The 15106-nt window shown below is 48.1% G+C and overlaps 1 protein-coding gene across 2 annotated transcripts in view; it reads left to right on the top strand.

Moving 5' to 3' along the window:
* The window catches only part of LOC135921798 (serine/threonine-protein kinase haspin-like), a 76299-nt gene that overhangs the window by 36082 nt on the left and 25111 nt on the right, over positions 1–15106 (top strand). For both annotated transcript variants that reach the window (XM_065456114.2, XM_065456115.2), the window contains exon 6: positions 559–621. In XM_065456114.2, coding sequence (XP_065312186.2) covers positions 559–621 — 63 coding nt within the window. The remainder of the gene's footprint in view (positions 1–558; positions 622–15106) is intronic.

Raw genomic sequence — 15106 nt, 5'->3', positions numbered from 1 at the left:
CTGTTTCTTCGTGAAAGAATCGCAACTACATGTTGTTAGCGGCAATGAGAACCATAAAAGTAATTTTTTCGGTGACACGAACGGTGGCGACGTCAGCAATTACAGGTACAACACGGAACGCGCCATTACTCAGCGTAACAGCTAACGACAGATGGTGCTGTTGGTCGGTAGCTGACGAAACGCACGTTTTTTGTCTCGTACGTCGCCCCAGATCACGTGCATTTTAATGTATATTAATGCTTCTTATGTGCGAATGCGAGCGTCTACAAGACAGTGGCTTAGTCGGCACAGCCTTATTTGCGCAACTATGGCTATGAAAATTTAATGACGCCGGAGGCCGTATTGGGCAGGCATTTTTCCTACATGTTTTTGTCCTTCATTTTCGGCTGACAAGATGGCATGTTTTTGTTATTGTCACTTTCGGTCGCTCGCTGCTCGGGTGTTATTAGAATTGAAGGAAGGGATTCGTTGCATAATGCGGCCACCAGCGTACATCAATCTGCGCTCACGTTCGAACAGTTGTATTTCGACCACGTGTTCTCATTGCTGTGCACGCAGAAAGCTCTCCGATTTGCGGACGACAAAGCAGCACTACACGGATGGCTTTCTCGAGATCAAGAGGTGAGTTCGAAATCGTCGGGGCGTCGCCGAGCACGGTGGAAATGTGGCCGTTCTTTGTGCATGTCACACTAAAGCCCAGCACATCACTTTCGATACGCCGGAGGAAGTTTTCAATGGTGGATATATCGCAGCAAATAATTGCCAATAATTAATTATCGTACTAATTATTCTTAACCAATTATTATTTAACTTCTTTTTCGTGCCGATCTACTCCCCATGGCTAGAAATGGCTTTAATGTGAAATCGTGTCTGTGTTTTGCAGGGTTAATTGGATGTCTGTTTTTTTCATTGTCCCTTGCCTCCGTACAAGTATAACCACCAAAGTTGAAAATTTCTTGCGTTGCAATGCAAATCGCGCTATGTCAAGGAACTACGACAGCTGACTTAAAGCGTTTGTACAATGGTCTGCTTTTAAAACTAAGTCACCATACGTGCAGGTACATTGTCAGAGATGCGCGCAGATAGCCAGGCTTACGTATGCTACATGTTTCCAGTAATCATCTAAGTTGGCAGAGTTTTGATTTCATTACGTGTGCGTCTTACAGATAGAATGGAAGAAATAACATTAGCTCTAACCTACCACGCAAGGCAAATGGCAGCAAATCATTTCGCTTTATGTTTGCATACATCAAAGCGGCGCCAAAACAGCAAACTATGTTGCATTAGAAGGCTACGGTAGTTTACTTGCTTGATGCCAAATTTCTTGGTCTCCGTTCGGGGCAAGGCGTGAAGGCTAAATGACAGAACAGCACGAGCTTCTTGCAATCCGCGTCGGTTGCAAATATACGCTGAAGCGGCGACATTGAGTTCGAAGAGTGCGACACTGCTCTATGTTGAAGCCAACGTGCTTTCGGGAATATGACAGCATGCCCTTGGAGCCAGGATTTCGAATTCCTCGCGTGAGGCTCCGGCAACACCGACTCTTCCTAAGGGACAACACATAAGATGATGATGATCATTCATTTGCATCCCCTTTGAAACGGGGTGGTCGCAAATAGTCACCTAACCTGTTTGAGTTAACCAGGTACGCTATCCATGCTGTCCATTCTAGCATTCTTGTATACATCTCCTCGATCTTTTTTCTCTTCCCCAAAACCTCTCTTTGTACCACTACACCTATGCCTTTGACGGATCCGGTCACATCAATCTTCTCCCTGCTTTTTTTTTCACCAATACTCTAAACGTCTCTTGGTTATCTCAACTGCTGACCGGTTGATGCTGCCAAGAATCAACGAGAATTATTGAGCACAGCGCCATGCCCCAGCTATAGTACACCGTACCTTAGCGGAAAAAAGGACACTGCGCTTTGACACAAATCGTCGGTGATTCCTGCGGCAAGTATTCGCTTCAGGAAATATCTTGACTCCATAAAGCATTAGAGAAGACGCCGAGAGCACCTGGTCACGAACATTTTGCTCAGGCATCTGTGTGAAATTTTGCTAAAGAACAGTCGGCATGTCGGCCGAGCTAGGGCGCTGAATCCTGTCGATTGAGTTGGCCTTTTTCGACATTACAGGAGTGTGTATGACAAAGTAGATCGCAACATTTTGTGGTATATTCTGGAAGGGGAAGGCTTTGGCGATGGTTGTATATGACTTTTGGGAGAGATTTACCTTGAAAATACCGTTTGCGTTGAATGGGAAGGGATGAGGAGCGAGGAGAAAGTTGATATCAACAAGGGACTGAGGCAGGGGTGCCTTTATTCCCCCTGCTGTTTATGATGTAGATGCCGAGGATGGAAAGGGCGCTAGATAAAAGTAATATCGGGTTTAATCTCTCATACAAACAGGCAGGTATAGTAGTAGAGCAGCAGCTTTCAGGTTTGTATTATACGGACGACATTACTGAATTTTAGTGCGTCCGGTACTCCGGCAAGCGCGGGCGGTTTGCCGAATGAGCGGAGGCGTAAATCTGGGTGGCCAGATTGGTGGTGCCAGCTGGTGGTGCAAAGCTGAACCACACAAACAGAGAGCCAATTACTATATTTTGCTTAGCTGCTGGTGCAACTTTTCGACAGTGGCGTAATCGTGTTCACAATAGAGAATTTTAGTGCGTCCGGTATTCCGGTAAGCGCGGGCGGTTTGCCGGTTGAGCGGGGGCGTGAACGTGAGCGGCAAGATTGGTGGTGCCAGCTGGTTGCACATAGCTCAACCAGAGTGGCGCAAGGCAGCCATCAAGGAAATCAGTGATGCTGAAAAAACGATTTAGCGCACGACAGTGGCAAAAAAGCAAAGCCTGGCACTGTATTACCACCACAAGCCGGAACCATGCCCATCACCAGACTACCGAGGAGATAGAGGCAGCGCCCTACTGTTTCAAGCCCGCACTGGCGCTCTCCTCACAAACCAACACCGCCACGAACTACTTGGCGTGGATCCGACGTGCCGCTTGTGCGGTGCGCCAGAAGAAACCCTTCTCCACGTGCTACGACAATGTCCGAGTCTTCCCGCAGTTCCCCGATCGTGCCCCCTGGCTGAGAGCCTGGCGCTGACTGGTCTCACCGAGGAGGACCGAACTGCACGCGCCGAGACTACGAACGGCTAGAACAGTGGGAACGACTGGGCAGGCGAGCCGAATATGTGAAGGAAACCCCCAGACAGACATCGCCCCGCTAGAGCCGCCCAGTCACAGCGAGCGGCCGCTGACGCCGACCACCTCAGCTACACGAGCTGCTACGACAGGGACGGCCGACGAGGCAGCGATGCGGCTGGGACGCGCTGACTTGAACCGGCATGGCTGGCATTGGATCGTCGTGGCTTTGGTGAAATCCGAGGCGACTGGAGCCGAGAATACAACCATGATACAACGAACCGGACCAACCAGACGGACTCACAGACTGTGACTGTGACAAAACTGTGTTTTGTGTTCTTTCTCTCTTTACTTTTTACGCCTTTCTTTCCTTTTCGTACTTTCAATATCTGTGGCATTGACAAACTCCTTCCTTGAGTCAAAAGGGTTCAGGACGACTCAATTTACCTACCTACCTACCTACCTACCTACCTACCTACCTACCTACCTACCTACCTACCTACCTACCTACCTACCTACCTACCTACCTACCTACCTACCTACCTACCTACCTACCTACCTACCCACCTACCCACCTACCTACCCACCTGCCCACCTACCCACCTACCTACCTACCTGCCTGCCTGCCTGCCTGCCTGCCTGCCTGCCTACCTACCTACCTACCTACCTACCTACCTACCTACCTACCCACCTACCTACCTACCTACCTACCTACCTACCCATCTACCCACCTACCTACCTACCTACTTACCTTCCCTACCAAGTTTACCTACCTACCTACCTACCTACCTACCTACCTACCTACCTACCTACCTACTTTACCTACCTACCTACCTGCCTACCTACCTACTTTACCTACCTACCTACCAGTGGCGTAGCCAGAAATTTCGTTCGGGGGGGGGGGGGGGGCTCACTTTGCAGCTCGGCCTCCTCCTTATAGAAAGAGTCAATGGATCAAATACATTAAACATTATTAATAACTGTGTTGCCATTGCCAAAGATGCTGCAAATGAATTCTTGAACGCTGCGCACTGTCAAGACAAGTAAAATGTGTATTTTTTCATAGAAGAGTATGCTCGTACGTCTCAAAATTGTGCCCGAAATATCCTATATATGTCATGTTTTCTGTATATTTAATAAGTAAAGCAAATGTCAGACGAACTTTAGAACTATATCAGTTTGAAACCAGCAAAGCAGTGCATGCCGCTGATATGAAAAATGTAAAGGCCATGAAATGTACAAGTTGAGGGCAAATATTTTAATGAAAATTTGTTAGCCTCCCGGCATTTCTCTCATTTGCATCTCTCTCTCTCTCTCTCTCTATGTCATTCAAGAACCTTGTCCACATTTTTGTACATATGCAACAGCCAGGGTAAACTCTCAATGACGCTGTCCTTTGTTCCAATGTATTGCGCAGCAGCAGGTGTCACCGGTCATGTATTGTGAGTAATTGCCCTGAAACTATAGTCAAAACAGAGAGCACATATAAGTAGCAGGAGTTTTGCTAAATAAAAGAAGGCGAGTCAAATGAAAGTGAGCCAATGCGAATATGTGACAAACGGGGTAATTTATTTAAAAGTAGTCGCCATGAGCATTTAGACATTTGTCCCACTGACTAACGAGTCGTGTAATTCCCGTCTCATAAAACTCCTTGTGTTGTTGCTTCGAAAATCTGTAACTGACTCTATGTCATGGTCCGACACGAAACTGGTTCCCTTGAACAGTTTTTTCAAATGCTCCCAACTGTGGAAGTCGCAAGGCGGCAGGTCTGGGCTGTATAGCGGATGTTGCGGCGTTTCCCCCTTGAACTTTGCCAATTTTGTTTTAACCACATCAACGACGCGGCGACGGGCAATGTTGTGGAGCAAGATGATCCCATTGCTCAATTTTCCACGTCGCTTGTTCTTGCTTGCGACGCGCAGCCGATCCGGCGTTTCACAATATCGGAAACTATTGATAGTCTCTCCAGGTTTAGCAAATTCTACCAATAATAGCCCCTACAATCGAAAAAGAAAGTCCACAACACCTTTCCGGCAGAAATGTCGGCCTTTTCTTTCCTTGGGGGTGGTGAATTCAAATGTTTCTACTGTAAGCTTTGCCGTAGTGTTTCACGCTAATAGTAGCAGCACCATGATTCGTCGCCGGTCACAATTGCAGACAACAAGTCGTCATCCTCATCATGATACGGGATTAGATGAGTCAAAGCAGCGCCGAACCTCTCCATGTTCTGGCGATGGCTCAAAATCTTGGGCATTCATTGCCCACACAAGAGCCGATAACCGAGATGTTCATGAATTATGGTGTGACCCGAACCGTGACTGATGTTCACACGCCCTGCCAATTCATATCGATGCTTATCCTCCGTTGTTGTCCAATCAGCCTTCGCAATTGTGTTGGGGGTGATTGCACGGTGGCTTTGGCCCGGTCATGGATCGTCTTTGCAACTTTCCCGTCCTTCTTTAAACCGTTTGCTCCAACTCTTCACAGTGCCCAAAAGATGCAATGTTCACGCACACGGCAGCCATACGGCGACTAATTTCTTTTTGGGAAACATGTTCATCTGTCGAAGAGCTCACGACGCCACGCTACGCAACTTCTGGAGCGTCAATTATGTCACGCAACCATGTTCAACCCAGTATATGAGAGCATTATAGAACATTTATCCTCACCCCTGCATGTTCCTTTTGTAAATGAGATGCATATGTGCTATGCGCATGTCTCGCAAATAATGAACCGAACCATTATAGCGCGGAGGGAGTTGGCGCTCTTTCAAGTGACTCTCTCTCGTACGTTAGAAATGCGAAGATACAGTGGAATATACAAATGTGTAGATACAGCTTGATAAAGGGCAAGAAAGTGTCACTGGAAACAAAGTTCACTGCGCATATACACAAAACCTCGCAACAAGATATTTAAATATACATATAAGTCTCCGATAAATCTACGTAGTAAGAAAAAGTCACTATATATGATGCGTCAAACAATGCAAATAAACATGTTGCGCAACCACAGATTTACGAATCACAGCCCCTCCTCCCTCCAATCCCCCATTGTATCGCTCGCGACGGAAGGCGGCGCGCTTCCTCCCCGCTTTTCTCCCTTGCGCCCACAAGACTGAGCCACCATCATCAGCTCACCCATGTGACCCCTCCCCCGCCCTCACGCAAATACAGCATGCGGCGCACGGTCACGATGTTGGACTTTATTTTGACTTTATTTATACAGCGTTGAACTTTATTTATAAGAAACATGAGGGTAATGGCGACGGCAAGAATGTTCCTGGAGTCGCCATATAGCTGCTATCGCAATAATATTATAAGAGTATTCGGCAACTGAAGCGTCCCGTGGCCCATTACGTTCCGAAAAAGAAGTAACAAAATCGAACTTTCACCATGCGACAATTCGCCGCGCCGAAACAATGACTTTTTCTATCTTTTTTGGGAAAGGGGGCGCCGAAATGAAATAACGCAAAGGAAAGCATGTTGACTGCAATTGAACTCGTACTTACTTTGGGCACCTAGTGTAGCTACCGAAGGAATATCGAAGAAAACGTGAGACGCTTGGTCCACAGAGAACATGACGCAAAGTGCTCGGTATCCTGCACCGGCGAGACAAAATTTTCCAGAGGTTGCGCTCAAGCGAACGCGTTGCAATCCGTCGAGTCACCGCAGTGCTGGTGGCGAGCGACTATGCACTGTTCCTTTTTCTCGTCTGCTAACCAGAAAGCGTCCAAAACTCTCCCAGGTGAAAATACAGTCGGCCAGAGAAAAACGAACGCGCATCGAAGTGCGCCGCGCGGTGGTCGATGCAGCAAGAGGAAAGCGTGTGCGCTCTGTCTGGATAGACAGACCGCGGGTATCGAGAACAAAAAAAAAATGAAAAGAAAAGGAGGCTCAATGTGTCCTCGCGTACAAATGTCCAAGTAGAAAAATAAATAAGAACTTAGTTATCTTTGCTGGCTTTAGTGTCTTGACATGGATGCTTTGGCGCAGGTGAAAAAGAAATGTTGACATTCTTTTCTGTGACATGACGGCACAAATGATCCACCACTACGCTTCGTCTCATCCAACCTCGCTGCGTGCTTTGTCAACTTCTCTGATAACGTGTTTATTTTCTTGTCTCGTTGTACGGTCTAATGCACGACTTTAGAAAAGTCAATGAACCTTTGGCATCAAATGTTTATAGCAGCATTAAACCCACAAAGTTTCGGAATTGAAAATCTAAAGCACGACTTTGGAGATGTCAGTGCACCCTTCGCATGAAAAGGTTGTGAGAACTTTATACCCATAAAGTTTCAGAATTGAAATGCAAGCACTCCGTAGATTCCGCGGCCTCCGTGAGATCCCGAGACGAGCCCGCTCGACATCAAAACGCCCTTGAAACTTTGTGCTCGGCGGGGCTCCTTGCGTTACGATATGTGACTCCTGATGCATGGGCGTTGCCGCGAAATCCAGTCCGAGTTCGCAATGTTCGCGCTAAAATATCTTTCCGGGTGTAGAAAGGACATTCTAGACAAAATCGAGCATGATTTCCGGCGCTGGAAGTTGTTTTGGTCGGCGGCGCATGACAGCTTGAAAAAACTTTTTTTTGAGAGGGGGGAAGGCTCAAGCCCCAAAGCCTCCCCCCCCCCTGGCTACGCCCCTGCTACCTACCTACTTACTTTACCTGCCTACCTACCTGCTTTACCTACCTACCTACCTGCCTACCTACCTGCTTTACCTACCTACCTACCTTGCCTACCTACCTACCAGTGGCGTAGCCAGGTGGGGGGCTTATGGGGCTTCAGCCCCGCCCCCCCGCCCCCCCCCCCCAGAATTTTTTCGTGCTGCCCATGCACCACCGACCAAACAACTCCCGGCGCCGGAAATCATGCTAGATTTTGTCTAGAATGTCCTTTTCACGTTCGAAAACACATTTTAGCGCGAACATTGAGAAAGCGGACTGGATTTCGCGGCATCGCCCATGCATCGGGAGTCACGCATACCGTAACGCAAGGAGCCCCACCGAGCACAAGTTTCAAGGGCGTTTTGATGGCGAAAGGGCTCGCCGCGGCATCTCGCGGAGGCCGCGGAATCTACGGAGTGCTTGCATTTCAATTCTGAAACTTTATGGGTATAAAGTTCCCATACACTTTTGATGTGAAAGGTGCATTGACATTTCCAACGTTGTACTTTAGATTTTCTATTGCGGAACTTTGTGGGATTAATGCTGTTATAAACATTTGACGATAAAAGTGCATTGCTGTTCTAAAGTCTTACATCGGAACATACAACGAGACAAGCCAATTCAACAGAGCAAAAGACAAGTTGACAAAGCACGCAGCGAGGTCCGATAAGATGAAGCGTTGTGGTGGTTCTTTTGTGCCATCATGTCACATAAAAAATATCAAAATATTTTTTCACCTACGCCATAGCATCCATGTCAAGACACTAAAGCCAGCCAGGGTAACTACGCCCCTATTTATTTTTTCTACTTTGACTTTTATTTGCAAGGACACATTGAGCCGCTTCAATTTTTTTTTGTTCTCGCTACCCTATCCACGGGCTGCCAGAGCCAGCCATAGTGCATACATTTTCTCGTGTTGCTGCGACCACCGCGCGGCGCACTTTGGTGCGCGTTCGGTGTGCTCTGGCGGAGCGGATTTTCGCCTGGCAGAGTTCTGGACGCTTTCTGGCTAGCAGACGACAAAAAGAAACAATGGTCGCTAGCCGCTATCGCTATGGGGACTCGACGGATGGCACAGCGTTCGCTAGAGCTCAACCTCTCCGGAAAGTCTTGTCTCGCCGGTGTAGGATACCGAGCAGTATGCGTATGGTTCTCGGTGGACAAAGCGTCTCACGTTTTCTTCGATATTCATTCGGTAGCCACATTAGGTGCCCAAAGTAGTTCTTGAATGACAAAGTTTCATTAACGTATTTGCCCTCAACTTGTTCACTTCATGGCCTTTACATTTTTCATATCAGCGGCATGCACTGCTTTGCTGATTTCGCACTGATAAAATTCTAAAGTTTCTGTGATATTTTCTATACTTATCGAACACACAAAAAGTGTGGAAACAATAATATCAGTTATTTTGGGCACAATTTTTGGCACATGCGAGTATATCTTATGAAAAAATACATATTTTACTTGTTTTGACAGTGCGTAGCGTTCAAGAATTCATTTGCGACATCTTTGGCAATGGCAGTGCAATTATTATTCATGTATTTCATCCGTCGACAAATTGTTTAAGAGGAAGCTTTAGCTCGGGCCCCACTCCGACGTGGCTTATTCAAATACATGTAAAACGCACAAACGCTTTTCTGTAATAACCCCTGGATCGCTTTTAATGAAATTTGTTGTATTTAAGAGAGAAAGTTCAATTCTAGTGTCTATTGGAAGCGGAATTTCAATTTAGGGCCTGAATTTTGTTTAAATTATTTCGAAAAATTCAAGTTCGAAAGAAATATAAGCACGACGTTTACAAACTAGTAGCGTTGCATAAAGAACAGATACCGCTGTTCTGTAAACGGCATCTATTTAACAGTAAAAGCGGCCAAATTTGGTATGTCAAATTGTAGCTTACGTGAATTGGTCACGTAGTGTGCAAGGTTTCCGCAAAAGCTGTATTTCCACAATACTAAATTTTTTTGAGATTCATGCGTAACATATCAACTTTGTTCACTGTAGATGTACTGTTAGGTGCACTTCACAGAATTCTGATGTCAATTTTCATTGTTGAGTTATAGTTATAAACTAGATAGTTTCGTTTTCAGAAAATTTTTGATTTCGACCAATTTTTGATAAGGAATAGACAACCCAAATGAAAAATCCGAAACCAGCAGTCACTAGAATTTTAGTTTTTCCTTCAAATGCAACAAACTCTGTCAAATTTGGCGCAGTGGTTGCCGAGAAAAACGAATTCCCCTTCTACATGTATTTAGGTAGGAGCACAAAGCTTCCTCTTAAGGAGGAGGCTGAACTGCAGCCTGAGCCCCCCCCCCCCCCCCCAACCCCCACCCCTTCTTTATCACGAACGAAATTTCTGGCTACGCCACTGCTACCTACCTACCTTGCCTACTGTTATGTTTGTGCCTTGGGATTTGCCTGACGGGAGGCCAGTGCTGTGGTGTGTCGACCGTGGAGGCAGCGTTAATCCCCACATGGTGCCCGCTTTGGGCACGTGACGACTAAGTGCACAGCTTGGGTGTCCTGGCGGCTGCACGGCGTCAACGACGGAAGCGGCCGTCGGCTTACCGACTGCTATTCGGCCCCTCCTCGTGCGGACAGCAATGCACCCCACCCCTTCCTTTGTGCGGCGGCGCCAGGGGCAACCCTTTTACCGACCACCCAAGGACTATGTTTCGACACCTTGCCTTGCAGATCGTTCGTTCCCTTTGTCGTATGCCGGGCCATTGAACTTGCCCGGCGCACCATACCGACCGACCGCCAGATTAGCCTGACGGCGCAGCGCGGTGCCCGGAGGCGCCGGCCACTGAAAGCGGCGTTGGGACCACGGAGGCTGCCCGGACCCTCTCTCTCTCGAACTTATTCGTCCTTAGGGACTATCTGGGGACTCTGGGGACGGGAAGTGTTATTTAAGCAGCTTGGAGCTGCTCGGTTGATCTCTCTTGTTAACCACGCCAACTTGTACATACTGTATAAAGAATTCTTCGCCTAGAAAGCTCTCCTCGTCTCTGGCTCTGCGTGAAGTGGGGTCAAGACCTCCTGCCGGCCACGCATACCTCGGCACACGCAACACTACCTGCCTACCTGTCTTGCTTGCCCTGCCCTGCCCTGCCCTGCCCTGCCCTGCCTTGCCTTGCCTTGCCCTGCCTTGCCTTGCCCTGCCCTGCCCTGCCTGCCTGCCTGCCTGCCTGCCTGCCTGCCTGCCTGCCTGCCTGCCTGCCTGCCTGCCTGCCTGCCTGCCTGCCTGCCTGCCTGCCTGCCTGCCTGCCTGCCTGCCTGCCTGCCTGCCTGCAGGCAGCTGGCAGGCAGCCACAGGCAGGCAGGCAGGCAGGCAGGCAGGCAGGCAGGCAGGCAGGCTTGCTTGCTTGCTTGCCACACAAACACAAAGCCAATTACTATATTCTGCTTGGCTGCTGGTGTAAATTTTCTGCAGCGGCGTAACCGTGTTCACAATCACACCGCTGCCGAAAATTGGCACCAGCAGCGAAGCAGGATATACGCCTCTGATAGCCACCTAGCGGGCGCTTGCAACAGTACGCGCGGGAGCAGTAACAGACAGCAACCCTCTGCAGCAAGGGTGGCTGAAGTTCGCGGCTGCGATTCCTGCTCTGTACGGGCGCCAGACTGCTTCTTCTGCGGTGACAGCTGTAGGGAAGACGCTGACCTCCGTGGGAGTGGGTATATATGAACACGATGTTACCGGTTTTCGGGGCAACATGGTCCACATACATGCCAGGTGCGTCCCGCAGACAAACGCCATGAACCCCCATTTACATGAAGTGGAGCTCATGTTAACTAGCCGATAAATTTTCTTGAGTAATGCGATGTCTCGATCGTTTTTTAAAAATCCTATCTTTGCCGTAATGCTGCTTCTGTACCTCAATAATAAGCGCCCGTCGTTAGTGCAGACTCAAATCAAAGAAATCCGCAGGGTGCGATGTCTGCGTATGCCGTTGTGATTTTTCTGCCGATGAATACACGTGACATCGCCGAACAAGTGCAGTCAAAGTCGCCTCAAGAAAAGTAATTGCGAATTTATTGATGGAAACGCGTATACACTAGTCAACGAAGTCATCAAACGCACGGGTTAATAAAAGCGCATATTAGCGCTGTGCCGCCGATCCAATTTTGCTGCATACGGCGATGAACTGCCGTTCCCGCTGCAATTTTTGCAACCTTAAATTCCCCAGGGGAGCTGCTTGAAAGCGTACAATGCTAAAGACTAACTTTTCAGTATTTTTTTAAATGTTACTAGTGAAAGGTGCCACATGATATATACTTAAAGGCAGAGCAGCTCCAGTCAAAGCAGATGAGCGCTGGCGGCAAGGCCGTGTTTAGTCCTCGGCGCCATGAGCACAATAAGAAAGAATTCAGTCGAGTACAAACTTCACATGCAAGAGGGGCTACGTTGTGAAATTATCACTCGGCGTGTTAAGTCCGCTCAGACAGCATCGAGTTGTAATGACTTCCCAAACGTGATGCGAACTTTTTAGCGAAAAATGGAACAAAAATACCATAAGCAGCAACTATTAGCACTTCTCGCCCTGAACTACCTATTTTCAGAACACATTTCCCAAAAAACCGCAATATATAAGATGACATCGGGCGAAAAGAATAAAACAGGTAAAGAAGCACTTGTTTGGTATCATTCCGATAATTTATAGCGTGATTTAGACCCTTTACAAACGAGACAGGGTGAAAAACTCGCAGCTCAAAAGAATCAACAAGAGTTATGCGTGAAGCAACTAGCAGCAGTTAGACATGTGCGAAGCCACTCATAAAATTGATGCAAAAGCATGAAGTGCGCGACAGCTGGTGCGAGGATTTACCGGGCCACATAAAACTTACAATTTCAGTTCTTGCAAACTTCAGTAGCTTTAACATACAACACAATGTACTCGTGCAGTCATGCTGCCAAGCTAGCCCAACGCGGTAAAGAAGCGGAAAACAATAATATAAGCGGCAACGGCATTCCGAACTTTAGCGAAATGCCTTGAAACCTCATGCTGCACTGCAGACGAACTTCGTCGCTTACGCATCCAACTATGATCGAGTGGAAAAAAACAGCGACGCGACAAAGGAAAAGATGAGAACAAGATATTTCCCGCCGAAGCGACGCTCCGTTGCTACCGTTACTCCCGCTGATAAGTCGTTGCGGGGAATGATTAGAACCGTATCGCCGATACGTTGTCGCCGCTATTTGAGCGCCCCACCCTGCAACAATTCTTCTTCGACATTCCTCGAAACTTTGGCCACCCCACACATGCCAAGGGTGTTGCCTATTTTGCAATGAAAACGGGAATAAGACGGAGAAGCACTATCAACGACACAACAAACTACGGCGCGCGGCTGGCTCCTCTCCCCTGTGTTCTGCGCAAGGCCAGCACTCACGGAGGAAGGAAACTAAGGAGAGGCCCTACCCCCTCCGCGCGCTACGAGAAAAGTGTGGCGAAAATGACGTATAGGTTCTCATTTTTCTTTTGCTCCTTTTTATTTTTATTTATTTATGTTTTTATTTTTATTTTTTTTTTTTTTTTGCTGCATGGCCACGCCTTTTGGGCCACAATGGCGGCGTTGTTTTGATTTTTTGAGCGCTCACACGTGTTGCTCTGGTAGGTTTCGTGCCGTGGCAAAGGCGCTGTGTGGGCGGGTTTGCGTTAGTCACCGTGTCTTAATGCGCTGTGTTACCTGCACCGTGCGCGAGTGCGCGCGCTCCGCGCTCGAAACCACGCGCAGCGCGGCGTGGTTTCGCGAAAGATGTAAACAAGAGAGGAGGGTGGCACAAAAGGCGGAGCATCGCGATGAGCAACGCCAACTTCCGGCTTCACTTTTGCTTCACAAAGAGTGACGTCAGGGTCTCTCCTTAGTTCCCTTCCTCCGTGCCGCCACTACTGGCGCGTCCGTCGGCGCGCACTACGCGTATAGTGGGTTACTAAAATTTTAGCTCAGTGCTTGTCTGGTTGAAATCTACGCCGCCAGGTGGCTGTACCGCTCCAGCCGCTCACGTTTACGCTCTCGCCCATGCGGCAGTGCGCCCTAACCGCCCCCGTTTGCCGGAATAGCGGACACACTAAAAGTCTCTATAGTCGGATACAACTTTAGAAAAAAGGGGAGGCCCCGCCCAGATGACCGAAGCGGCGAAGTCACCGGCCGTCCGGCGCATGACGTCGGTCCAGAGTGCGCGCCCATTGGTGGATGCTCGTGTGCATCCGCCTCGGAGGAGTAAACGCCCCCTTTTTTCTAAAGTTGTATCCGACTATAGTTACGCCGCTGCCGTAAATTTGCACCAGCAGCGAAGCACAATATAGCAGGTTACTGCAAGTTTAGCACTGCGTTTGTCTCGTTGAGCTCTACGCCACCAGGCCGCTGCACCGCTCCGGCAGCACACGTTTACGCCTCCGGCCATCCGGCAATCCACCCAAACCACGCCGGAATAGCAGACAAGCTAAAAGTCTCTATTGTGTTGCTAGCTAACAAGCAAAGTGATATGCAACGTATGGCTAATATCGGTGGACATGAAGGCGAGGATTTAGGTAGTTTGCGTTAAAAATCGGGTGCTGTTATATACAATGAAAACAGTGAACAGACAGTGTCAATACAGGGCTAGGAACTACCTCGCGTGAAAGAATGTAAATACCTTGGTATATGGATAAACGAATGCAATAGATATATGGAAACAGAGAAAAAAACAATAACAGTGAATTGGAAGTGAAATGGTGGCCATAATGAAACACAGAGCGCTTTGGGGATACAATAGGTACGAGGTGCTCCGGGGTATGTGGAAAGTTGTAATAGTTCCAGGGCTTACATTTGGAAATGCGGTTGTTTGCATGAAATCAAGGATACAATCAGGGCTCGATGGCAACCAAAGCTCGGTGCAACGCCTCGCCTTCGGCTCTCACGGGAAGAGCTGTGCAGAGTGAAATGGACCGGACCAGTTTTGAAGTGAGGGAAGCTCGCAGTAAAACGTATTATGTATAACGACTGAGGAATATGAAAGAAAGTAAATGGGCTGGGAGAGTGTTTAGGTATCGGTACAGGAGAAACATTGATTCACAGTGGAGGAAAAGAACTAGGAATCTTACCAGCAAGTACGCGCGGCCTGTATGGTGAGCATGCAGTAACAAAGAACGTCAAGCGGAAAGCCAGAGAGGCTGAGATAATCTCATGGGTGGCGGCAATGGAAAAGAAACCTGCTATGAGTAAATACTTAAGAGGAAAAAACGAAATCATGAAAGAAACAATTGATGATAACTCAATGGGAAGCTCATTACTTTTCGAAGCGAGA

This window comes from Dermacentor albipictus, chromosome 6 (assembly GCF_038994185.2).
Source record: "Dermacentor albipictus isolate Rhodes 1998 colony chromosome 6, USDA_Dalb.pri_finalv2, whole genome shotgun sequence".
In the NCBI taxonomy this organism is placed as follows: Eukaryota; Metazoa; Arthropoda; class Arachnida; order Ixodida; family Ixodidae; genus Dermacentor; species Dermacentor albipictus.
Note: the sequence above shows the minus strand (reverse complement) of the source record. Positions and strands in the feature narration are given on the sequence as shown.